Consider the following 26,730-nt stretch of genomic DNA (forward strand, 5'->3'; position numbering starts at 1 on the left):
AACTTTTAACACAGGAACAAAGACTGCAGGAGCTGCTTTTTCAGCAAGGACAGTTGGAAGTGTAGAAGACATCTGGCTCAAGAATGCAGTTATAGAAAATGCAAGGACTGAACCTGGGAACTTGGGGTGGGTTTTATGGAAATGGGTAAATTGTAATACACATTTAGCGACTGTGTATAAGCAACACACTGGTAGAGTTACATGTCCACATAAGGTTAGGAGTTATCCCTCACTGTTGAAGACCACCCTAGGTCACGGGGTGGCTTCGTGTAGTGGAAAAATCTCTCCTCCAAGCTGTGCTTCCGAAGACAGGCTCAGCAGTCTCTTGTTGTTCGGTCTCAAGGTAGTTTATTGCAAGTTATCTAAAAGATTTTCTTCTCGGGCTGCTGCGGTTTGCTCAGCAGCTCAGGCAGAGGCACACACGCACCCTGACACCCTCTCTGACTCCGACTGCTTCTTCTCTCCCCCAGCCCAGGGCTGCTGCTATCTTTTATATGGTACACTACATCTTACATGTTTACAGTTTTTCCCCAATACCTACTACCTATATTAAATGGTGCTTTTCTGCTCTACACCAATCTGTGAGTGCCAACATCACCAAAAATATGGAGGTAAGGAAGAAGAAAGAGGGAGGACAGGACAGGTCCAGATTCCTCCATCTTAAAACTTCTGACCCCCATGTACAAAACAGAAACCCCCCTGTACAGGTGTTAAAATGCCCCTGTACAGCACTCAAAAATTCTTCCCTCTACTTTGTAACTACTTCTATTATAATATCTAAACTTTTGTGACTTCTTGTTCCACCTGCAAAGTTGGTAAATCATTCCATGGCTCAAACTCAAAATCACAGCTGTTTCCAGCTGCCTGCCAGGGTCTCAAATGCTTCTGACCTGGACCTGGAACCTCCAAAAATGTCTGAGGGACATTTTGAGTTCCAACAGGAAAGGATGTGGTGAGACACTGGCACATTGAGTGAGCTGCACTCCCATAATCTCTATGCTAGCAGGTCCTGGTCTCACATTCTCCTCTTGCTTTATTTAAATTTTATTTATTTATTTGCTTTTTTTTTGTCATTAAAATAAAATATATACAATTAAAAATATGTAATCAAAATTTCAAGATGCAATCAAAACACATTTATTCAAAACTTCATCTAAAGGTCAGAACATATGTACATCTGTAGTTATGAAGACTAAAGCATAAATCCTATTCTTTAAACACTCTTCCGGCAGGCAACAGTTTCCTCCTGAGCTTGGAGGAAAGAGATCTCTTCTGGACAGGAGGCAAGGACTTGGTGGGTAAGAGAACATTGGAAGTGTCCAGAGAAAACTCCTCCGTAAGACTGTGACCAGTCAGATCTGCAAAATGGAGACACAAAGTTTAACAGAGGCTGCAATGCAAACCTAAAGCATCTGGAGCTCCATATTTCATGGGACACATTTCCTGCCAATTTCTAAACAGCTGCACAGGGAAACGTGCTTCTGCCAGCAGACACTTGAGGAAGGCCAAGGGAAAACCCTGACCCACTTGCACAGGGCTGCCACAGGAACAGCCTGGCCTCTGGGCTGCCCTGGGACAGCAGGGAGCCCAGAGCCCTGTGCTTTCCAGGAATGGCTCAGCTGCACATGCACCCTCCTGCTCCTCTCCCTGCCCCAAAGCTGAGCAGCCCTACAGCTCCAGGGGCTCTGGCAGAGCACAGCTCATTGCAGGGGCACATGCAGGGCACAGCTGTTCCCTGGCAATGTGCACAGGCTCTCTGGGCTGCCACAGGACCCTTCCTCCCACCAGAGAGCGGCCCAGCTCCCCCCTCACCTCTGTGTGAGGCTGAGCCACGCTCAGCCTTCCCCTTGTCCTCAGTCTGGAGTTGTTTCAGGCCCCATGACTAGGACGGGCAATGGAGAGAGCGGGGGCAGATGCACACCCTTCCTTAGTATGTTGTCATTTTTGGCACAGCTAAAAAGGCAAATCTGGAGGTGTCCAACTCAGCACTTGGTCATCTCTCTGGAGAACATCATGCCTTCCCCAGCCCAAAATTTTGGACAGGTTTTCAGTTTGGTGCCCATCACCTCGTAGAGGGCTGAGGCAAGCTTGGTGGCCACCATGCGGACGTTGGCACTTCGGACAGGCAGCGCCTTGTTCTCCAGGAAGGACCAGAGAACGGGCAGGGCGTCGTGCTTGACGACTTCAGGGCTCCTGGCATAAACCCACTCCACAAGCACTGCCGGGAGAGAGGCACAGCTTCTTACCCACCAACCTCAATGCAAACAAGGATCTACCTCTGCTTTTGCTTCTTGGAAGCCTCCCTGGCTAAAATCAGCAAAATAGCACACAGAGCCCCGTGATCCAGAAATGGGCAAAGCAGCTGATCATCCTTGAAACAGAACCACCAACCCCTCAGGACTAATTTCTTTAAACATAGCCTTGTCCCTGTGGCAGACTTCGTACCTTTGCTAAATTATTTCACAATCTCTTTCTGCATGAACAATGAATTAAATGCCAAATTGCCTTTTATTTCCATTAAGAAGTTGTCTAAACCCACACGGAAGATTTGGAAATGCACCGTAGAGAGGAAATGGAGAGATTTCTAATAAAAGGGATGATTCCATTATTGTAACTCTGATGTCAAGTGCCAAATCTGGCTCTTCCCTTTGCTCAGTGGCACACAGCAAAGGGCAGTATTAGAACACACTTCAAAGCTCCAGCCCACCAGAGATGGCTGCTGCTTGATGGTTGGATTAGAAACGTCTTTGGCAGAATGCTTTTGTGGCTTCCAACAAAGACCTTTTTCAAACCTCAGGGTGTCTTAGATAATTACCCAGACCCCACCGACGGGGCATTTCAGCATCTCCACATTTTAAAATGACATTTTAATGCCATTTCCCCTCCCAATGTTAATGGCATTTTTTTCTTAATAATGCACACTGAAATAGGGACATAGAGAGAGAAAAACGCTACAAAGGGGACTGAAATGTAACAAAACCACAAGTGTTTTCTCATATTGTCTCTGAAATCTGCTCTCTGCTCATTTTCTAAACTCAACTATATCAAACACAGACAAAAATTTACTACCAACAGACTCCTTGCATGGCAGATTGGGCTGAGAGATCAAAACCTGATATGCTCTGGAGACCATTCTTATTTTCTGATCAGGCAAAATGTTATCTAGTAGCCATTTCTCATTCTCTGGTGGAAGAGACTTCATTTTCTCTATGCTGTTAATCCACCAGCAGTCATCAACATTGAAACAGCTCCTGAAAGTACCCAAAACTAATACTACTAAGCAGGAAAAGATGATGGTACCCACTTTAAAATGGGAATTCATTTGAGTTTAAATGTAATTGAAGACAGTGACTATTGAAGGTGAGGAACAGCTGTCTGTTCCTACTAAATCTCAGAGAGAACATCTGCTTTTTCTAAAGTAGTCCTGATTTATGGTTAACTCCTTAATTTGAAAAGGAGATCAAAATAACTGCCAAACTAAATTCCCTATTGCTGGAGATCTACTTTATTCAAATGCTCTTTAAAGGGCCTTTGACATTCCCAATCACTGAACATGCCCTTTTGAGATTTCTAATGAAGACACAAAGTGTATTAAACCTTGCGTTTAAAGATGTTGGCATAATTAGCAGTGCCATTAACCCAGCTAAAGCAATCGTCCTCTATATATTGAGATTATCGTTTTTTCATTCCTTGCCTATTGCTGACATAGCAAGCTCCTGCTCCTCTGAGGAATCAATTTTCAGCTGCCTTTGTAGCATTTTGGACAGTTCTGACACAGGAAGACCCTGTTTGCACAGCCTGAAATGCTCAGTCCAGTGCCACTTGGACAGCACAGCCAGGGATTCTCAGCACTTTGCCTCTGCCCCTGTGCCCCCAAAGGCTGCCTTGCACTAAATCCATGCCTCTAATATGTCTGTTGACTTTTGACCTAAGCTGTGACCCCCAGGCTCTGCCTGGTTCAGCCTCAAAACTTTTCAAGAGAAAAACAAGAATTCTGTGAGGACAAAACATACTGATCCCCTGAAACAGCATTTGACACGGTTTTCCCTAAAAGATCACAGATGTCCCTGAGCTTCCAGGAGAGGAGCCAGCTGGGGTATTTTTAGCCCCTTCCTATCCTGGGGGTGGTTTTGAGATGCCCCAGTGAGAGCTCAGCCCCCAGGCCCAGTGCCGCCCCCATCTCAGATGCTTCACAGCTCTGCAGCAGCCAGGGAAAACCTGCCAGAGACACCTGCCCTGGGCATTGGGCAGGAGGGACAAGCTCAGCACCTCCTGATGTGGAGGAGCTACTCTGCTGTCTGATCCCAGGCATTCCCTGTAAATGCTCCCTGGGAAGACCTCTTGGCTTCCAAGGGGAGGCCGTACCTGTGATACGCTCCGCGACATCCAGCAGAGCTTGGCCACTCAGTTGGCTCCATTGGTAGCTGAACTCTTTCAGCAGTGATACTTTATCTACAAGTGAAACACATGGTTCTGCTCACTCTTCTGAGGTCATAGCAGGAAGGACAGTGGGGAGGGAAAGGGCAGGGGCAACCCCATTTTATAAACTAAAGTACATTTCTGCTGACTTTTGAATCCTTTTCTTCTTTCCTTCCAGCCTACTTGGCAGGGCTTTAAATTCCAAAAGAAAAGCTCTCCTTTCACATTTGTAAATTCAAACTTTTCTGCTGTACCAGGAGCTATGTTCACACATTTCTCATCAGGGACCTCAAGAGTTCAGTCACATGTAAGCAGTGAAAAGGTTTTGCATCCCAGAGCAAAAAGGAAGAACCCCATCCTTGGGACACAGAAAGGCACTGAGTCAGGCAGTTTGTGAGTTCACAGAGCAGGTGAGGAAGAGAAAGTAGAAACTCCCTTTCAAGAGCTGCCTCTTCAACACTTTTTTTTTTCCAGGCATATTTCCCCAGTGCATCATTTTCAGAGCTGACATAAATCTGCATGGCAAAGGAATTTAGAGCAGCCCTTGCCTATATAGTTATTCACTCTAGCCATCTTGCTCCATGCAAAACAACATGTGGAACAAGGCTGGGTTTACATGTCTTTGTTATAAAGAAATGAACTTGGTGAATCTTAAGTTCCCCTCTGAAACAGAAGACAAAGAAGAAAAGTGGAAAATAGGCAGCTAATGCCTACAATGCAGAGCCTTCCAGGTGGCTGCTCTGCAGAAGCTCTGATGGGTCAGTGTCCCTTCATGCCAACAGCAAAGCTATTCATTTGGGAAGTCAAACGGGGCCCAAGCAAACTCAAAAACCCCTTTTGCCTCTGAATTGTAGCAAAGCTGTAGTCCGGGACTCGCTCTTCAGACAAACAGCGCAGAGCCAAGGGCTGCTGGGACTTTTGGGAAATGCTGATCACATTCAAGTCTGTTGGGAGACTGGTGCATAAGGGCTGCACCTCCAGAGCTTCTGGTGGGTGTCAGCTGGAGCGTTCCACAGTCAACAGCAGCTATCAAGGCACTCAGCATTCTCTTGTGTCGGAGAGACAGAGATGCAGTTGAGGAGAGTCCATGCCGGGGCTCAGCCTTACCTAAATGAGCAATGGATTCGTCCAGTGCTTTCACAACTGCGGCACGAACCCTGGGATCCTTTGAGTTCAGGCTCTTTGTTATTCCTTCCACCAAACCAATGATCACCGGGTTCAAGGCATCTTTCAGGATCCCTGTGATTTCAGCCAGCACGTCCAGTGCCTTCTGCTTCACTTTTTTGTGGCTGTCAGATATTCTCAGGACAAAATAATCAAAAATCTGTGAAGAGAACAAACAACATGAAAGCTGGATTAAAATGCCCCTGTTTGAAGAGTGGATGTAGCAGTTAGCAATGTAAAAGATGAAAGTGATCCTTTCTGTCAGGTCAGCACTTGCTTGCACAATGTCACTGTTTTCCTGCGGGCCACTCACTGGAATGGTGGCACAACCTCATGCTGGTTGAAAGATTTTCTTCTGTTTTTAAGAGGTTTGGTTGGGGACAGAACCGTTCCTATGGTATTTCTCTCCATCTATAAATCATTAAATCAATTCCATTTATTAATGCAAAAGACTACATTTGCTTTAGAAGTATGGAAGCAGATGTTTACAATGTCTGGTTTTCTACACAGTTTCCTCAGGTACTGAGGGCAATGATGATTTTGCCAAAACTATGGCTGGAGGAGATCTAAGTTTTCTTTTGTTTGTCTCAGAACCAGTGTCTGGAGAAGTGCAGGGCTCTGATCAACTCTTCCAGGATCCAGACCATTTCTCTAAGTAACAGGTAGACTTCTGAAATTCAATCTGCTCTACAGCTCTCATTAGAGCAGGTTCAGTCCCTTGACAGCCCCATTATCAGGCACCTTTTCCTGGAAAAGGGGGAAAAGCAGCTACTGGGAGGAGAAGGCAGAGATGTGTCCTTAGCTGTTTTCCTCCTTCTCCAAAGAAGGGTGAGCACTGTCTTTACCAAGAGGAATAGGAACAAGGATGGAAATGAGTAGCCAGAGTTGTGCCTGTACAAGACAAGATGGACTATATAGAAGTATTCTTTTTTAAAAAATGGGTTTAAACCAACCTAGCCTGATACTTCTCTTCCTGTGCAAATCCATTTTTGGTCTAGAGAATAATTGTCATGCTTTCAGTGGCTGCATTCCCTGCACTTAACCCAACTGGGAGTAGAAGAGAGCAGCAGTTAGACCAGCAGAAAATTGTGTCATCATCTGGTGATGAACAGCATCAATAGGCACCTGCCAGACAAATACAGCTGGACTGAAATAACTTGTCCTGAAGCCTGGACCTGAATTAAATTTGCCTGAGTAAGAGGGACCAGCGTGTCCCAAACAGCCAGTATGGAGTGTCAAGACACACTGAATTAACTTTACTGCTACAGGCTTAGGAAAGGAGCTAAAGGAAAGGAACAATGAAGATGCCCTCCATACCTGGAGAATGTTAGTGGAGATGAGCTGGGGGCTGCTTTTGCACAGGTCTTGGAGGAGTGCCACTCCTTCCATCCGTGTCTGAAAGCCCTTGGCTTCCAGGAGATTGTAAAGCCTCTGGAGCAGCTCCATTTCTTCCACAGCTGGAGGCAACGTCACCTGGGCTTTTGCACCGTGTAGGAGGCGTCCATCAGAGGTAGATTTCACCCTGGCAAATAAAACCAAATTAGGAACCTGTTGGTGATAACACCTTCAGTTAATTGTGAGCAAAACATCTTGAGGAGCTTTCCTAATTATGTGCTTTCAAGCTAGAAAATCATGAGGCTCTGACAAATAACGTGGGCCTCGTGCCAATCACTACGGGAGACAATATGCAAGTAACATTCTCGCCAGTCCTCACTCAGGAAAACCAAGGATGAGATGCATCTGATCTATCTTCAGATGGCTTCTAAGGCACACAGGTCACATTGCTTTGTGGAGAAAGAGAGATGCTACTTCCAAGTTCAAATGCCTCCTCATATGGGACATGTGTGTCTTATAATAAGGAAAACTCATCACTCTGGAGAAGCGTCTCTACAACCTGGCACAACAATCTGGAAAAATAGCTCAGATGCATCTGAACAGATGAACAGGGCCATATTTGAATGATTCAGAAAATCAGTAACAGAGATAAAAACAGAAGCCAGACATCCCAGAACTGCGCTCACATTTCATTTACTTCCCTAGAGACTAGATCCACAGCTTAACAACCCCACTGGGAACAATTCTCCTGGATCTACCTGTCTCTTCCATGAGCATGGGAAGATGCTAGCTATGCCACTAAGGCATATGATCACTTTCCTGTCACGGCTGAGCATGACAGAGCTAACTAAATCCCCTCTGTTATCAGAGAACAGGTACAAGTAGCTCTGCAACTGCCAAGAAGAGACAGCAAGGACCAAATTCCTGTCTTGAATGCTGATTGCACAAGACAAAAAAACCAAACATGCTGTCCATCAAACAAATTATATGAAGGACAAGTATATCAAAACAAAAAGTCCACATTGAGACACCTGTTGACCAAAGTTGCTCAGGAATTGCCTTGCTACTTATTACTCAAACTTGATACTGTTTTAGTGTAAGAAATCCATGATTCAGCCAGGCCAAACCACATGGATGAGAACTGCATCTTTGTGGAATGGCATCTTGCTTCTAGACTGGGCCTTCTCATCAAAGACTGAAAAAGACTCCACTCAGATTAAAAAAAAACCCTGTTTGAATTTTGAAGTTGTGTTCAGCATAATGCAGAGGTAGACATTTTTTAGCATAGACCATTTGTAGGGAAAGGAAACAATCTGTGGACTGGTCACTCTGCCAGAAAGATTTTCCTGAGGAAGAGACATGTAAAGCTTGTCATGTGCTTTGTCACATCTAACAGAAGTGCTCAGTACTGTTTAGCAGAAGACAATGTGGCCTGGGGCTTCTTCGAGCCATTGTTCCTCTTCTTCACCGGCTCCTTGACACATGGGCATTCACCCCTCTGGTTTTCCATCCCCTACAAAGATGCAGAGAAACCCCGTCAATTTTTAGAATATAAAACTGGAGATTCCCTGTTTAAAACACAAGTTGGAACCAGGATCACTGCTACCAAGGCTTAGGGAAACATTTCCTAACTTACAGATGGAAACACACCAGAGATTCAGTGATATCAACTCTTTGTTTTCAATAGCCCGAGGCAGGTGATGTGCGCTACCAGACAGAGCAGAAGTCTAAAATCCCAAATTCATTAGTCTTGAGCATAAATGGAAATAATGCAACAGGTAGGCAACGGGTTTTCTTAAAGGAAGCAACAGAAAAAACTGGACTCTTTGGGGGCTGGCCCATTGTGTTGGAAGTCAGTTTGGTTCAACACTCACTCTCCCTGGGCCTGCACAAAGGCACGCTCCCTTCTATAATGTCACTAAAAGAAATAAAATCCTCCCCCTAACAGACAATAGATTTCCCACTGGATGCTGCAGAATTCACCAAGCTTCTTCCAGTTCCACAGGGCTTGACAGCAGGGCAGTATTCCCAAAAGTAATTGTAGTAACCAGGATTAACTTGGACATCTTTTGTAGATTTGGAAATTTTCTTGGTACTACTACTTCCGGTGTCTTTTGCAGAGACTCTGTTATCTTCAGAAGCACTATTCTCACTTAATTGCTTTCCTGGGGGCAGAGTAGGGAGACTGCAGCAGGGGGCTTACGCTTAAATGTAAATCCATTTTCTCCTCTTTCCCTTTCTTCTTTGTGACCGATATTCAAAATATTGAAAACCCCACTTTTTCCCTAATAATATCAGTTCCTTTGTGGTCTGCAGATGAACAGGCTGAGGATTAACAGCTCATTGCCCGGAGCAAAATGATTCAGCACAAGAGGAATGACATAAAGACAGATTGGCTGTGTTTGATCTCATATTAGCAGTGGCAATACTTGCACAAAGGAAACATTTCTCCTGCCAAGCACTTACTTTCTTCTTAATTCTTGTCAGAATATCTTCCAGATCATAGGTGGAAAGAAATTGTTCCAAAAGCCTTTTAAATTTTTGATGATTGAGCAACAGCTTCACCATCTCCTGTCCATAATGCCTAAGGAAGGATGAAAGGAATGACAGAAGGAAGGGAGGGAGGAAGGGAGGACACAAAGGAAAAGTGAATAAACAAAGGAAGAATGTTAACAGTAGAGGCTGATACCTTAAACTCAACAGGTGCAATCCTTGCATGAGAAGGCATTACCTACTCAGCAAAGAGGGAGATGTACTTCCTCTTGACACTGCACAGTGCTGTCAGCTGAGCACAAGAGGCAAGAGAAGGTGGGGCAACAGAAAAATACCATTTCACTCTGAAACTGTGGGTGTGCTTCTGTGGGATCAATGATCCCAGGGAACAAGCAAAACACATCTGCTGTGTTGTCAGAGCCTATTAGCAGTGTCCTGCTGCCATTGCACAATAATTTGCCCTTCTTTAACTGGGAGGGAAGCCAGGACAAAACACCTCATGCATCCTATTGATTATTCTATGCTATATGTATGCACAGGGGCAGCTAGTTGCTCTGGTGTTCTTGGCAACTATTAATGGGAATTTCACCATCCAAGTAAGAGGATTTTTGTGGTTTGGGTTGATTTTGTCACTAGGAAACCACAATTTTCTTGCAAAAGAAATCTGGAGGTCACTGAGCCACAGATAACAGCATTGTAGAAATCTGCAGAACAGGTTTAGAATGACTGAATATGTTGGCTAAAGACCTCTGAAATATTTCTAGGAAAGTCTTAAGTTAATGAGAAACAGATGTTTGGGATCCTTCAGTGATGACCATTAGTCAACACTTTGGCTTTGTGTTGTGCACCTAAGGCCAAACAAAACTGTTGGACTGGCTACTCTGAGCTCTTTTGATCTCAGTAAAGAATCCTTCAAGCCACAGGAAGTTGGCAATGCTCCTTTTTGCTGGCCAACCTCAGGTTACCCACTACAGTCATTTCCCAGGCAGCCCAGAGCAGTGGGCACAGCACCAAGGCTCACCGAACTCAAGAGGCGTTTGCACAATGATCTCAAGCACATGGAGTGACTCTTGGAGTGTCCTGCACGTAGCCAGGAGATGGACTTGATGACCCTGATGGGTCCCTTCCAACTCAGCATATTCCATGATGCTATGACCCTTATTCACACAGTGTGACAACTTCTATTTCCTTTACTTCCCACTCTTTTGTGGTTTTACCTTTATAGCCAGACACAAAAATATTTTCCTCTTTTAGGAAGTGAAATGAAGATCATTACCTTGTGTCCTGGTGACAGTCCTGAGCAAGTTTCCCTGCCACATGTGCCAGCCTCTCAGCCCTGGATGTGCCTGCCAGCTTCGTGACTCCAATTCTCTCCACCAAGGACAGGAGGAGTTTAGCCGAGCACTTCTGCACCTGGGCATGGCGGCTCCTGGGAAGAAGAGAGCAAACCCTGGGCACAGGGAGAAGGAGCAAGAGCAGCACAGGCCTTGGCCAGAGCCTGCTCCCTGTCCTTGCTGGGGGAAGGAGGCCTGGGTTCTCCCTGCAACTTGAGACACCTGTAGAAGGTTCTGTCCTCAGGTAAACACAACGCTAGCATTGTACAGAAGGACTGCCTGCAAGGAAGAGGGAGGAATTCAGTCTCCCTGCACCATCTGATACTCCATTTCTTTCACAGTATTTACTCTGAGAAAGATTAAAGAAATAGATTACATATGAATTATTTAGAAATGAAGGACAATTCTGACCCATCAGAGGGCACCCACTACACAGAGCTGCAGCAGGATTGAGGCTCTTTCCACCCGGTTGTCCCCAAATCTGCAGACCTTTGGGAAAAAACAAATGCAGGGAAAACATGTTGTGGGCTGTGAAGTTGCAGAATATCCAGCAATGCAGCCTGTTTCTTCTGTGAGGCTTGGCAAGGGAAACATCTGAATGTTTTACCCTATTCCAAAGCTGAGGAAAGGGTGGCAGGCAGTTTAGCCAGGTTGTCTTGTTCTAGAGAAAGTGTCTCTTGGCAACTATCAGCCCAGCACCAACACTTAAGGCAGCATTTGCTTCAACTGTCCCACGGCAGTTGGCCTGTGAAGGTGCCTTTAAAGTGATTCATCATGTCAAGGCTAAAATGAAACACCAATTTGAATAGAAAGTAGAGTTCCATGGCCAGGACAGTCATACAAGACTCCTTTTGGCAGGAGCTGCACCTGCTGTGCAGGCTTTGCCACACCCAGCAGATTCTCCCCCATGTGCTCCACGCCTCAGCAAGTACCCTCCTTATTTCTCCAGGTAATGGCATCATGAGGAGACATGGTTTTCCCAGGGCCTCTGTGGTTAGGGCTGTGAAATATCAAACACCACTGACAGCTGCAATTGCAATTGTCCCTCTTCCCACAAAAGCACAAGGCTCTATCCTTAGCCTTTGCAGGCACTTTCACTTCCCCAGCAGTCACCACCTCTAGGAAAATCTGACAGACTGCGAGAGCTCCAGGAAGCAGCAGGAAGCTGAGTCAGAGGTGCTTTAGTCTGGGTATCAGGAGAAAGGTTTTTCACCCAGAGGGTGGTTGAGAACTGGAACAGGCTCCCCAGGGCAGTGGTCACAGCACCAAGCCTGACAGAGTTGAAGAAGCACTTGGACAACTATCTCAGGCACTTGGTGTGACCCTTGGGCTGTTCTGTGCAAGGCCAGGAGCTGGACTCAATGGTCCTGATGGGCCCCTTCCAGCTGTCCATATTCTACCCTTCTGTGATTCTGAGAACTAATAGACTGCAGGAGGACAGAAACAGGTAACAAGAGGAAAGAAATGAGGTTGATCGGAGAATCAAGTCACTGAGTTCACAGAAGATGCAGGATACAGGACCCTTCCCTCCCACCATTCCCATTCTCTCATCCCTTCCCCCTCCCACACGCTAGAAGGTGAAGAATATCACTAAAAGAGGAAGAACCTACTTGACTCCTATGTCCATGAGAGCAGCCATTGCTCGTGCAGGAGTCACATTCTCCACCATGATCCCCAGGGCCTGACAGGCTGCTTTCTGAACAAATTCTGGGGAGTTCCACACCATCTGGAGAAGGACCCGAGCAGCCTCATCCACTTCAGAGTCCATGTCCTTCTTCAAGGTCTCAAAGAACTCTCCCAGAGTGACGATTGCAGAGTAGGACACCTTGGAATGGAGGTTGGTCACCTGGGGAAGTCATGAGGGGAAACATAAGAATCACCTTTAAAAGAAAACCACGTGCCTTCAAAAGAAGTCCCAGGAAATGACAACATCCCACTGTGTCCAGAGGAACATAAAAGTACAATAAGGGCAGAAGAGCACAAGCACAGAAAAGCACTTACTCTGGCACCAATTTCTGGCCTCAGACCTGCATACTGCAGGCCTAAAAAAAAAATTTCGCTAAAGTGTTCTACTTCACCCTTCTAAAATGTCTATGGCTTCGATTTTAGGCCCTTTTACTAGAAAATTGAAGCAAGGGCTGCTTTCAAATCATAAAGGCACAAGTCATAAAGATAAAAGAGTCAGGTCCTCCAGTTCAAAAAAGCAGCACCAGCAGTTGAAGCACTCAGCCAGGAAACAGAAAACACAGGCACAGGCCTACAGACTAATTTGCTGAATTACAGCTTGGACAGAGACTGTAACTCTGACAAAAAACGTCATTAGTGCCTCCATTTCTGCATTTGCACATTGCATTATAAAGGCACCTCACTCAAAGACGAGTGTCGGATACCCAACCTAACAGTAAATACAGCTCCATGTACACACAGATCCTACAGATAGCTGGCAGACATTAGAAACAGAAGGTCTAAAACCAGAAATGAAGGCAGATCCTGAGCACACATGGAGATGAAGAAGCACATACCTACTCTACACACTATGTATGAAGCATGGGGGACAATTCAGAACAATGTTCTCACCTCGCTGGTAACTGCCAAGCAAACGTCACGAAGTCTACAGAGCAGGACCTCTGAATGGGACCAGGCCAGGTGTTTGATGTAGAAGAGTCCCTTCTCCTTCAGCTCCCTGAAAGGCAAAAGATTGATTTTTCTCTCCACCAAGGCAGCACCCTCTGAAATGACCAGGCTGGCAGCTCAGTTGAACAATGGGATGTGCTTTTCAAGGAGTATTTCGTGAAATCATGGAACACGTTGCCAAAGGATACTGTGGCTGTCAAAAGCATACACAGATCCAAGAGGCAAGTAGAGGCGTTTCAGAGTCTTCATCTGTGGCCATTTAAGAAGACAGCTTTCTGAAATCTCTGGCACATGATGCCCCTCTGTCACTGCTTCCTAGAAGCTGTGAGACCAGACCATGCTGCTGTTTCTTGTCACCTCCCTGTACCTGTCCCTGAGACACAGTTCCATGGGGCTGTTACTGGGACATTTTCCTTCTTTGTCAGCCCCAGCAGGCAGTTCCGCAGGGAGAGTCTGAACTGGCACTCTGGAGCTGAGTTTCCACTCTGCAATCTAGGCCTCTCTGTCACCCCCTCCACTCCACCTCACACGTTCCTCAAAAAAGCAGCAGGATGTCCCAGAAGATACCACCCCTGGGCAAGAACTGTTGAAACTCTGTCTTTTCCCAAAACCCCCTACCTAAAACAACCCCCACAACAGCAACATGTTATTTAAAAGGTGCAAAATACTCTGTCTCCCAGAACTTGCTTTGCGCAGGCCCTCAGCTATAGGAAGGTCTGTGAGGCCTCAGGGCTGCAGCACAGGGCTGGTGACAAATCCCACAGACACCCCTGAGTGTCATCCTGACCCCCCATGCCTGCAGGAGCTCTCTGCACCTCTCAGGGCACCAAAGAGAAATGAGGAAGAGAAAGCAGAAGAGAAAGGGCAAAACAAAGGAGACTGCACGAGGAGATGCATCATGGCAGATTTTTCATGCTTATCCCAGTGTGAATGGAGTCCTTAACCCTGTGTGAATGAAGCATCCACCAGAGAGTGATCAAAAAGACATCAAAAGGAAATCCAATATGACCTATCATTTGGAGGGTTATCACCTTTGGGCCTCCTTCTGCCTGTGTATAATTTCAAGACAAGTGGTGAGTATTGACAAAATATCTCAGGCCCATATGAAGCAGTGAGAAGGGAAAAGTAGAATTCAAAAGTACAAGATTCTTAGAGGATTTTATTTCTTTTTCCTTCGCTTCTGCCATGAGGCCTTCAGGAGTAATGACAGGCTGAGGGACTTGAAAGCACAACTCCCTGGAGGAACTCCCTGGAGCTGCTTCTGGGACTGCCAAGCAGGAGGTCACAGGGAGACCCTGTCACCTGCCATTGCTGGCAGCAGTGGGAGCAGAGAGGAATCTTACTCAGTCCCACTGGGCCAGTGGCCCACGGCACCCAAATCTCCACACTCAGAACTTCTGTCATTCTGCTCTGCCTTCAGCCAGCAAATCATCTCATTCCACAGCTTTCTCTCTACCCTCAAGATTGCCTTTGTAGCCCCATGGAGCAGCAGGCAAATGGAGGAAACAGCACAGACCTGCTGCAGCTGGAGCACTGCTGCAGATGCTCGTACTCCTCGATGTGCTGGGGAGCTGGCCAGAGCACAGCACGTGCACCTCTGATGGGGACCACACGGCTGTCCTTGCCCTGGCTGTGAGTTTCTGCCTTTGCTGGCCCCAAGGCCACCTCTCCAGCAACTCTCCATCCTCCTTCCCCCATGGCGTCTCCCTGCCTCAAGCGCTGGGCTGAAACCTGGCCTTGGGGCAGCTTCAGGGCCACCAGGCCCGGTGCTCCCCCTGCGTCTCTCCGGGCCTCTCCCTCCCGTGCTCGGGCCCTGCCACACGGACACCTTGGCACCGAGTGCTGTCTCGAGGGGCTTTGTCCTTTGCAGGCAACTGTGGTGATATGGAAGATCCTCCAGATGCCCTGTGTCCCACATATGGTGACCGTGTATTTCCCCCGCCTATTTGTCCATCTGCTCTTCCAAGTGCTCTTCAGCACTCTGGATGTGCCAGAGGAGGTCGATACCTTCTGGAAGGGATGTCAGCAGCAACATGGCCTTGCCACCAGCCCCAGCAGGTGCTCCATCCCAGTCCTTCTGTCCTTGCCAAATCCCTGGGCAGGAGCCAGTGCTCCCAGTGTGACCTGGGCTTTGCTCTGCACACAGGTTTGCAGTGCAGACCCTGAAGTCCCTGCTCTGCCAAATGCAGCACAAGGATGTGGTGGTGGCCATGGAACACAAGTGTGGCTGGGACACGCTGCTCTGTGCTGACACCCACCACTATGCCGTGGGTCTGCTGGCCAGGTGAGACCCCCTTCACACTGCTGCCTCTGACATTTGTGCTCTGTGCCTGGGGTGCCCCACACAGTCCCTGTGGTCATGGGCCAGAGGGCCTTGTCACCGAGGGACAGCCAAGCAGACTGAAAAAGGCTCGGAGAGGAGGGTGCCCACAAGGAGCCGCCTCCCAAATAGCCCAGGGGCCCTTGCAGGATGCTGGGGAAAGACCAGACCTCTGTGAGTCAGTCCTGGGAGAGGTTTGTCCCCCGGCCCACAGTCTTGGTTACTTTGTCTCCTGCCAGGGAGATGTCCTGTGTCTCCATCCCCTTGTGCTCTCGGATTGCTCGCTACCTGCTCCGGCTGCTCAGCACACAGGAGCCATGCTGGGAGCTGCCCTCCCTGGCGTTCCTTGTGGAGGTGAGCCTGAAGGCCAGCGCTGCCTCGCTCAGCTGCCTCCCGGCTCTCTGCCCTCTCGTAACCGCAGCTGCCTGGGACGGTGCTGTGCCCTGTGCTGCTGCCTGGGCCCAGCCCTGTGCGGTTCTGGGCTCCTGCTGGCTGGTCCCCTGTCACTGCCCTGTGCCTTTCAGGTCCTCGAGTGCCTGGAATTGAGTGAACGCGGTGCTGACAGAGTCCTGCAAATCTTGTCAAGGCACCTGAGGAGCGAGTGCAAGGAGAGGCGTCACCTGGGGCTCAGGGCCCTTCTCGAGCTCATCAATGATCCCTCAATGTTGAGAAGGGGGCAGGGGCAGAGGCTGCGCTCAGGAATGCAGTCGCTTGGGCTTGGCTGGGCTTTGGGCACTGGGCCAGCTGCTCCCAGCTCTCCTGCCTCCCGCTTCAGCTGCTCAAGTGCTTTGGAACAGCCCTTTGGCCTCTAGGCCCTGTGGCTGCAGGATGGCGTTTCACAAACTTGTGTTCCTCACAGAGAGGAAAACTCTGGAGCCTGACTGAAAGTCTTGTGGAGCTCCTGTGGGATGCAGATGGAGAGATAGTTAGCATGACAGCCATGCTCCTCAACTTTATCATCTTGGACAAGGACATGCTGATACCCAGCTCCATCACACTGCAGCTGGTTGAGGCGCTCCTGCCACTCCTTGACCACGTAAGGCTCACTGCCCCCAGCCACAGCCACTGGCTGCTGCCCAGACACTTTGTGCCCTGTGGATTTGCAGGCCTGCACCAAGCTGAGCCCCATGCAGCCAATGCTGAGGTCTCTTTTTCTTCCCTTCATACAGGACAATAGCCAAGTGCAGCCGCTCTCCATACTGCTCTTCTGAACATTGATGACTTTTCCACAGGAAAAAGAAAAAGAGGCTCTGAAGACACAGGTGTGCCAGAGCCTGCTGCCACTCTCCTTCCACTGCCATGATGAGAACCAGCGAGTGGCAGAGGTGAGGACTCGGCAGTTGCTGCTGTTCCCCTGGCAGGGGCTGGGCTGCCTCCTGCCCTGGCACCTCGCAGGCTGCAGCCTCCTCCAGGCCCTGGCACAGGGACGGGTCCTGCGCCCTGGGCTGTGGGGCCATCTCCGCGTCTCTGCTGCTCTCCAGGCTTCTCAGGAAACGCTTCTGTGTGCGGCCGAGTTCCTGAAGAGGAGGGATCTTGAAAAGCTGGTGAAGAACCAGGAGCTGTGGAAGTTCACCGAGTGCCTGGTAAGGAGGGCCGGGAAGCCGCAGCCCCAGCCTGGAGAAGCCCCCTGAGCGCGGTGCTCGGTGTGCGGGCTGGCAGCTGTGCCCCTGCCCGCTGCTGCAGCCCGAGGCTGCGCAGGCTCTGCTCCAGGCTCCTGCGGCCCGAGCCGGGTGCCCATGGAGCCCCGGCCCAGTGGGGCTGTGGGGCCAACCCTTCCCTCCTGCCGCTCTCTGCAGCTGGCAGAGGACAGCAGCAGCGTGGCCGAGCACCTGCGCCGGGTCCTGCCCTACCTGCAGAGCCCACAGGAGCCCCTGTGAGAGGCGCCGTCAGGTTCATGGCTGAGCCACGAGCCGGGCCAGGAGGGCGTGTGGGCACAGGGCTGGCAGCACCGCTGGCAGGGAGCTGTGCCGCCGGGCCTGACAGGCTCTGTGTTCCCAGGGATGGCCGGGAGGAGCTTGAGGGGACAGCAGGAAAAGCTCCAGCTGATCCTCAATGGTGAGACAGGGCAGCGGGCTGACAGCGGGGGCTGCCGGGGCGAGCTGCAAGCCCTGCCCCAGCTGCTCCTAGGTAGAGCACACAGAGATTTCAGGGACACCTGGGGGATATGTGTCCAGTAGCTTCGGGCTGATCCCCTTGGTCCCTGATCCCTCCCGGCCATGGCAAGAGCCGCTGGGATGGCTCTGGCAGGGGGGGCTCCCCTCGGCTCCCCACGGAGTCTGGATCTGACCGTGGCTCTGTTCCTCTCTCTTGCAGCCCCTGAATGCCCAACAGAGGATGTCAGTAGTGCCATGTCAGAGCTGGCACTTCAAACATTGCATGTCCTCCGGGCAATACAGAGTGGGCGATACTCCATCTTCCAGAAGGTGCAAGATCATACAGCCCTCTGTGATGTCACACGGACATCTCTGTGATGTAACACAGCCCTCTGTGATGTCACATGGACATCTCTGTGATGTAACACAGCCCTCTGTGATGTCACATTGTTATCTCTGTGATGTCACACAGCTCTATGTGATGTCACACAGACATCTCTGTGATGTCACACAGCTCTCTGTGATGTCACACAGACATCTCTGTGATGTCACACTGTTAGCTCTGTGATGTCACACAGCTCTCTGTGATGTCACACTGACATCTCTGTGACATCACACAACCTCCTGTGATGTCACAGATATCTCTGTGCTGTCAAAAAGCTCTCTGTGATGTCACACAGCTCTCTGTGATGTCACACTGACCTTATGATGTCACACAGCTCTCTGTGATGTCACACAGACATCTCTGTGATGTCACACAGCTCTCTGTGATGTCACACAGCTCTTTGTGCTGTCACACTGACATCTCTGTGACGTCACACAGCTCTCTCTGATGCCACTTGGACATCACTGTGATGTCACACTGACCCTATGAGGTCACACAGCTTTTTGTGATGTCACACAGACATCGATGTGATGTCACACCACCTCCTGAGATGTCACACAGACATCTCTCTGACATCACACAGCTCTCTGTGACGTCACACAGCTCTCTGTGATGTCACACAGGTTCTGTGATGTCACACAGGATCTGTAATGTCACACAGGACCTGTGATGTCACACAGCCCCTGTGATGTTAGACAGATCTCTGTGATGTCACACAGCTCTCTGTGCTGTCATGCAGCCCCTGTGATGTCACACAGCCCCTGTGATGTTACACAGGTCTCTGTGATGTCACACAGCCCCTGGTCTCTGACTGTGGTAATTTATCTGTCTTCCAGCCTTTGAAGCCATGAGCGAAGATGACAGCCCATCCTCCACTAACCTGGAAATTCAGGCAGTTTTTGGACAAAGATGTGCAGAACTAAGGTCATCTGCTGGATTCAGAGAACCAGGCTCCCAAGCAGAGTACCAGGAGACAGTGAAGAGAGCAGCAGGACTCAATGTCACTGGAGCTCCAGGCACACCTGATGCTGGCCACAGCTGTGCCTGCTGCAAGCTCCCATAGCTGCTGCCTTCCCCCTCCCTGTTGACAGCTCCTCCCTCCAGCCCTCAAAAGCTGCCCATTCCCTTTTTTTGGCCCCCATCTCATCCCTTCCCTTTCCCTTCCATTAATAAACAGTTTGATTTCTCCCCCGTACCTGCATCTCTGTGGAGCTGAAGCGGCGCAAATCCCGGGCCCTGGGACACACAGGCCCCTGCTGCTGTTCTCTTCCACGCCGTGTTCTGTGCACACACACACAGAGGAACGAGGGCAGATCAGCCTGGAAAGGTGCCTGTGCTGAAGGTGCAGTTCCACAACCCTGTGGAGTTGCAGATCTTGCTGAGCAGCCTGGAGCCCCTGGAATTTGGAAGAGCCAAGCTGAGTATGATCTGAAGGCAGCTGTGAGGGATTCCATGGCAAGCTTCCACGGAGGGCAAAGGAGCTTGGAATGCTGGAAGTTTTCAGGAATAGCTTCCTGAAAGCTCAGCAGTGCTCCATCCCTGCACAGGATCAGGGAGAGGGCAGAACCAGTGACCATCCGGGCTTAGCAGGGAGCTTTGGGTGTGCCTGAGGGCAAAGGAAGCAGCAGCACGGTGCCCAAGACTGGGACGCGCGACCCTGCCAGTGCCCGGAGCGCTGTCAGGCAGTGCCGGGATCCCGGCTGTGGTTCTGGTGCCCACAAGTGAGGAATTGCAGCCCCAGGCTCAGAGCCAGTCAGAAAGCCAACCAAGTGAGAGCAGAGGGAGGGCACCCTTCCAGTCTCCCTTGGGCATGGCCGCAAAACAGCCCCTGCTGCTTCTTCCTCCGCCTGTGTTTGGGGTGTGCTGGTGGCAGAGGCAGCCAGGTTGTGCTCTGCCTTCCAGAGCCTGTTGGGAGCGGGCATGAAAAGCGCTGTGTGCACAGCGGAGAGGCCTGGAAGGTGCTGGCAAGAGCGTCCTGCGGGAGCAGGGCTCTGGGCTCTGGCTGGGAACAGTCTGGTCTTGGTTCTGTGGGCGCAGGCAGGAGTTGAGGCAGGTGAAGAGGCAGTGAGCAGCTTGTGTTTGTAGAGGGCCTGGGGCTGCACGTCTGAGCTTCCACCTGGAAAGGCACTTGGGGGAATAGGAGCTAGAGCTGGAGTGCCTGTCCTGAAAGGACATGAAGTCCATCAGCCTTGCCAGCGTTTCCTAAGGGTGTGTTGGTGTTGAGCAGAAAAGCTGCACATTTGGGGTATTGCATTTGGAGGACAGAGGCTTGCTTCTCAAGGAAAGTGCTTCCCAGGGAGCTCCCAATGAGGCAGGTGCAAGTGTCCCCCTTTGGCTCTCTGTGCTCCTTTCAGTCCTTGAGGCCCGCTGCACTTGGCAGAGGGACAGGGCAAGGGAGAAGGCTGTGAAGAGCAGGTTTGGTATCCACCTGGACCTGCAGAGACCAACCCAAGCACCTGCAGCAGCGTGTGTTACCCCCCCTTTGGACAGAGGGGTGAGCAGAACCATCTCTGTCCATCTGTGAGCCCCAAAGCTCTCAGTGGGAGCTGTGAATTAAAAGGCCTTTACACACTCACGTTTCACATCTTCCCTGTCTGCTGTGTTTCAGATCTTGGCAAGATGCATTTGCCTCCTGCTTGGTGGAAGCTGCTGTGGCCCAGGGTGAAGCGATATTCGGACTAAATAAATAGACTTCACAACTCGAGGTAGTTATGAAGTGGGTATGTATGGGAGCGCTCGGCACAAGTGAGATTACTCTCTGAAGTCTTGTGCTCCGAGCTGAAGTTTGCTCTCTGACTTTATTCACAAAGGTGTTACATATGCAATATATTACACAATTTTTCTATGCATATTCAACCCCTGGCCCCGCCTGTCTTCGCTTCTCATGCTAAATAGGTCTACGCCTTTCTGGGCACGCGTAGTTCTTTGTGAGGGTTTCTTATGGGGGTCCCTGGTGGTCTTTTTATTTATATCCTAGTCTTCCTCAGCATTGAACTTTTGAACTCTCCTCCTCTGCGCTTGCGCTTTTGGTCCTTTGCTCTCTTATCTGGATAAGTTCATCATTTTTGACATGCTGGCGACATAGGGCTTCCTCGTCTGGGGTCTTAGCATTCTTTGTCCATTCCGGTATTTGTCCTTTGCAAGCAGCTTTAGAGATCTTTGTTTTTCTTTCCTATGCCCTTCTGTGCAGGGGTTTTTTTAAAATTCAACACACAATTCTACAAACATAATACATTCATTTCTGATACACTCATTTTTGATACATTCTTTTTATACATCTATTTTTGATACATTAATTTCTGATACATTTATTTTGTTAGTTTAAGTGATCTCTGGAAAATCTTTTGTTTCAGTCCCCCCTTTTCTTAAAACATAGTAAATTCTTTTACTACAGGGGTTCTGGTTTTATTTTTAGCTTACTATCATGATAGTCTTCTTTTATCAGGATCTCATGAGTTCTAGAAAGTGAAGTTAGAATGGCTACACGTTGTAACATATTCCAATTTCACACAAGTGTTAAAATAGACATTATCAGACTTATGGTAACCAATATTAGTAAAACAATAATGGGGTGACATAGAGTGTTCATGATGCCCGTTGCAGTCGGTGACCACCTAAACAGTGCATCTCACTAGTTATGACTCCTGTCTTGTTTTATTCTTTGCAGGACTTTGTTTATTTCAGTTACGTCATGATGGACTGTAACTAGAGTTCCCTGCCCATTTTTATGAACCTCCTCTATAATTTTGATTAGATCTTGATGTTTTATTAATTGTTTTACTAGGGTCAGATTCATCTCAATAGTTGTGGGAGGTAATTCATCGTAGGTTGTGTAGTTTGACTTCATTAACTGGTGGGATACCACTGGTGCTGAGTATATAAAATCACACCCGGTAATCTTGATGAAGTTACAAATACAGAAATTTGAATGATTTTTACTAGACAAGGGGACTATGTTTTTATCAATTTCTATAACGTTACACACAGTTCTCAAACACACACAGCTATCGCCTATGTATACTAGTATAGTTTGTTGGTTGTTGTCTGGGTGGATTTCAAAGTGGCAAATATCCTGATCAGTGTCAAGGCATACGTCTTGAGCACTAATTAGATTACTCTCACAGATGAATCCTTGTTGCTCTCGAGCAATGCAAGGCTCTAGGTTGATGGTTTGCTATTTTCCTTGGTTTTTTCAGGCCCATGCTCTGTGTTCTGAGGGGTAGAGTACTGACTTTTCATGACTTAATCTTAGAGCAATGATGGGGTGAATAGTGTGAACTGTGGCATTACGAACGGTGAGCACGAAGGCAGTAGCTGTGGTAGTGGTGGGATTATATGTAAAATTTATCATGGTCCACCAAGACTGGAGGTCTCTCTCAAAGTCTGTAGCACTGTCCTAGACAACTTTTTGTATTTCTATTGGAAACACTCCTTCATTTCCTTCTCTTATGATTAGAGCAGCTGTTGACTGTATCTATAATTGCGCTTGTATACAACTAAGGGCTAAAGATATGTTCTCTTGTGCTCTTTTTAATGCATCTATTAGTAAACTATGGTCATGATCTTCAAAGTTTCTCTATTTTGGCAATATTCTTGAAACTTGCCACTGACTATTTCCCAGTGCTAATAGAGATGACTGTAAGGGTTGTTTTAATTTGGTTAGGTCACTAGTTGCTATAGTTAATTTATTCATCAATATTTCAGAGTCAATTCCGTTTAGAACTCTTAACCCGGTCCCTAAGATTCCAGTCAAATCCCTTTGCATTCTATCTCGGAGGTGTACTCGTTTCTGTAGCTACTTTGTCCATTCTTCGAAGGACGACTTTAGGAAAGGGGAGCAGGCTGGCTGAATTGTCGAGATATTAATTTGCATTAACAGTTTAACGCGTTTAAGGGACTATTCTGGGTTAAATAACAGTTTTTGTTGGCTCGTATTTTTTATAATATATGGCTCGATTTCATAAACTCTAGGTTCAAGATTGGATGGTGTATTTTGGGTTTGCGCTTGAGTGCTGGAGTGGGTCGTAGCTGGTTTGGCTATAGCATTTATTATAAATTTAAAGGACAGCCCAATAGTGTTACGGGCCCAGAGGCAAACTACTTTATTAGTTTGTTCTAATTTGAATTTGCACCAACAGTCTAATTTACTTGGATGGTTGCAAATCTCTTGGCGATCATTTACACTGATTTGAGTCACTTTGTTGTGGGTAGTCCCATTAATTATTCGACACTCTACTTCAATTACTTTTCCTATGGTCTCTTGGAGTGACTACAAACCCTGGTTTTGCCACTCTTGTTGGGTATATATTTGATTACTGTGTATGACTAGAGTTGTTAGATTTAAACCTTCTAAATCGGAAGTTTTTCTCATGGATTCAGTGTATTGAGTAAAGGCTTGGGACCAAGGCCATTTAACGTCGTTCTGACTAGGTTTACCTTTTAATTGTTGGAATGCAGCTAAGATTGTAAACAATATTTCAGTAAAAGTCCCCACTCACCATGACATATTCATTTTGTTCGAGTAAATTTTAGTTTTAGTTCACCATCACCCGGTGTTATCTTCCAAGTGGCTTCTGGAGCTTTCTTAACTCGACTGTGGTGGATCCAGGCGCTTTGTTCTTTAATCTTGATTGCAGTGAAGGTAGTAAGGAGTACTTGGTATGGTCCTTCTCACTGTGGTTCTAGGGCTTTCTCTGTAAGAGACTTAATATATACATAGTCTCTAGGTTGTATATCATGTACTGGTGCATCGAGTCCCGTACCCCGAGTTCTGGCTATATATTTCTCGATTGCTCTAAGTTGTTTATTTAGAGCGATCATATAGGAGGTTAGTGATACGTCCTGGGCAGACGTTTTCTTTTGCACCCCATATGGTCTTCCATAAAGCAATTCAAAAGGGCTCAGTTTTTCTTTGGTCCTGGGTTTGGTTCGAATCCGCAGTAGTGCTAGTGGGAGGGATTGGGGCTATGGCAAATTAGCCTCCTGTCCCAGCTGTACAATTTGTTGTTTGATCAAATGATTCATTTTCTCTACTTGACCACTTGATTGTGGGTTATATGGGGTGTGAAGTTTCCAGTCTATGCCCAAGTATTGGCTCACTTGTTGTACTAATTTTGCAATAAAATGTGATCCTCTATCTGAGGAGATTGTAGCCGGGACCCCAAATCGTGGTATGATTTTTTGTACTAATACCTTAGTTACTTCTCGAGCTTTAGAAGTTTTGGTGGGGAAGGCTTCTGGCCATCCTGAAAAGGTATCTGTTAGGACTAGTAAAAACTTATACCCCCCTTTTCTTGGTAATTCCGTGAAATCAATCTGCCATTGTTGTCCTGGCCCATGGCCCTTCCCAATCTGGCCAAGTTTTGGTTTGGGAATATTCTTGGGGTTTGTCTGGAGGCAAAGATTACATTGTCGAGTCACTTGAGTGATGGTGGCTCGTAAATGTCTAGCTATGATCTTTTCATTCAGATATTTATATAAGGCATCTATTCTCCAATGTGTTTTCTGGTGCTTTTCCCTTATTAGGGACTATAATAAATAGAAGGGTATGACTAACTTTCTTTCTATGGTAGCCTATCCCTCTGAGTTATAATGTCCTTTTTGCTCTTGAATCAATTTTGTGTCTAATTTGTTGTATTTTGGCTTACCTTCGAGGGAAATCTGCCCATCTGGGATCAGTGCTACCTCAGTTATTACCTCCATCCTTGCTGCTTCTTTTGCTTTCTTATTCGCCAGCTCATTTCCCTCTTCCAGTTCTGAGTTTATCCTCTGGTGTGCCTTAATGTGCATGATCGCTACTTTTTCTGGCAATTGCACTGCTTCCAGAAGTCGCAGTATTTCAGATGCATGTTTAATGTTTTTTTCTTGAGAGTTCAGCAGTCCCCTCTCTTTCCAGATGGCTCTATGAGCGTGCACTATTCTGAAAGCATATTTTGAGTCTGTATATATATTTATCTCTTTCCCTTTTGCCAATTTTAAGGCCCGAGTTAGGGCGAATATTTCGGCTTTTTGTGCAGAGGTATTTGTTGGCAGGGGTCCAGATTCTATTACCTCTTTGCAGGTGGTTACTGCGTACCCGGCGTGCCGTTTTCCATTGACGACATAACTGCTTTCGTCCGTAAACCAGGCTTTTGCATTCTCGAGAGGGGTTTTCTTCAGGTCAGAGCGGCTGGAGTAGGTGGCCTCAATGGTCTCTAGGCAGTCATGCTCCACTGGTTCTCCTCGGTTTTCACTGAGGAAGGAAGCTGGGTTGACAATGTTAGTCACCACTATCTCTACGTCATCTTGTTCTACCATAATAGCTTGGTACCTCAGGAATCGTTGTGGGGAAAGCCAGTGTCCGCCTTTCACCTCTAGTACTGCAGACACCGTGTGAGACACTAGCACAGTTATTTTCTGGCTCAGGGTGAATTTACGTGCTTCTTGGATGTTCATTACAACTGCTGCTACAGCCCTGAGGCACCCAGGCCACCCTTTAGCGGCTGTATCTAACTGTTTAGAGAAATAAGCAACTGCTCTCCGGTATGGACTGAGGTTCTGTGCTAATATTTTCAAGGCAATTCTTTGCTTTTCATGGGAGAACAAAAGGAAAGGCTTACTCACATCTGGCAGTCCTAGAGCTGGAGCTGACATGAGGGCTTTTTTTCAGTTGGTTGAAAGCCTGTGTAGTTTCTTTTGTCCACTGGATGTCTCTGCTTTCAGTTGCAATTAGTTCATATAAAGGCTTTACAAGCAGTCCATAATTATAGATTCATAATCTGCACCACCTTGTCATTCCCAGGAAAGTTCGTAACTCCTTTACAGTTTGAGGTTTTGGGGTTTGACATATTGCCTCTTTCCGGCCTTGGCCCAGGCTACGTTGTCTAGCACTGACTTCGTAACCCAGATAAATTACTTTTTGTGTGACTACTTGGGCCTTTTTCCTGGATACCCGGTACCCTTGGAGCCCCAGAAAGTTCAAGAGGCTTACCGTCCAGGCCACGCATGCTTCCTTTGTCCGTGTGGCTATCAGGATGTCATCTACGTACTGTAACAGCTTTCCTTCTTCGGGAGGGGCTTTCCAAGTCTCTAATTCCTTCGCAAGTTGCTTTCCAAACAGAGTGGGTGAATTTTTGTATCCTTGTGGGAGTCTCGTCCACGTAAGTTGGGTCTTCCGCTCATTTTTGGGGCTTTCCCATTCAAATGCAAAAATTTTCTGACTGGCTTCATGGATAGGAAGGCAAAAGAAGGCATCTTTTAAATCTAAAACGGTAAACCAAGTTAATTCGGGTGTTAAGCAAGTTAATAACGTGTAAGGATTGGCTACCACAGGATGCAGGTCCTCAGTTACCTTGTTCACAGCTCGCAGATTTTGTACTAACTGGTATGACCCATCAGGTTTGCGCACCGGTAGGATAGGGGTATTAAAATCGGACTGACACTCCTTGAGAATTCTTAGACGTAAGAAGTTTTCAATTATTGGGCTAATCCCTTCCCTATCCTCCCTCCTCAAGGGATACTGTTTAACCCTGACCGGGTGTTTTCCTTCTTTTAGCTGGATCTGTATAGGGGAAG

The 26,730-nt window shown here is 47.7% G+C and overlaps 1 protein-coding gene across 1 annotated transcript; it reads right to left on the minus strand.

Annotated features, from left to right (window-relative positions):
* Positions 1–1,206: 1,206 nt before the first annotated feature.
* On the minus strand, positions 1,207–25,473 carry LOC116809265 (TOG array regulator of axonemal microtubules protein 2-like). The gene is made up of 13 exons (XM_072918100.1): positions 25,228–25,473; positions 13,558–13,628; positions 13,323–13,428; positions 12,356–12,591; positions 10,688–10,840; positions 9,385–9,502; positions 8,328–8,431; positions 6,901–7,105; positions 5,527–5,743; positions 4,366–4,452; positions 2,067–2,218; positions 1,813–1,882; positions 1,207–1,358 (listed from the first exon to the last, which is right to left on the minus strand). The coding sequence occupies exons 1-13, from the start codon at positions 25,471–25,473 to the stop codon at positions 1,207–1,209; spliced, it is 1,917 nt and encodes a 638-aa protein (XP_072774201.1).
* Positions 25,474–26,730: the final 1,257 nt, after the last annotated feature.

This window comes from Taeniopygia guttata, chromosome 24 (genome assembly GCF_048771995.1).
Source record: "Taeniopygia guttata chromosome 24, bTaeGut7.mat, whole genome shotgun sequence".
Taxonomy (NCBI): Eukaryota; Metazoa; Chordata; class Aves; order Passeriformes; family Estrildidae; genus Taeniopygia; species Taeniopygia guttata.

Bases quoted from the DNA above. Each gene is read 5' to 3' on its own strand.
- LOC116809265 (XM_072918100.1), bottom strand. From the start codon at position 25,473: ATGGTAGAACAAGATGACGTAGAGATAGTGGTGACTAACATTGTCAAC. The intron at 12,592-13,322 runs GTGAGAACATTG...TGACTTCCCCAG, and splicing joins GCTTGGCAGTTACCAGCGAG to GTGACCAACCTCCATTCCAA. The intron at 10,841-12,355 runs GTAGGTTCTTCC...TCTTCTTCCCAG, and splicing joins CTCATGGACATAGGAGTCAA to GAGCCGCCATGCCCAGGTGC.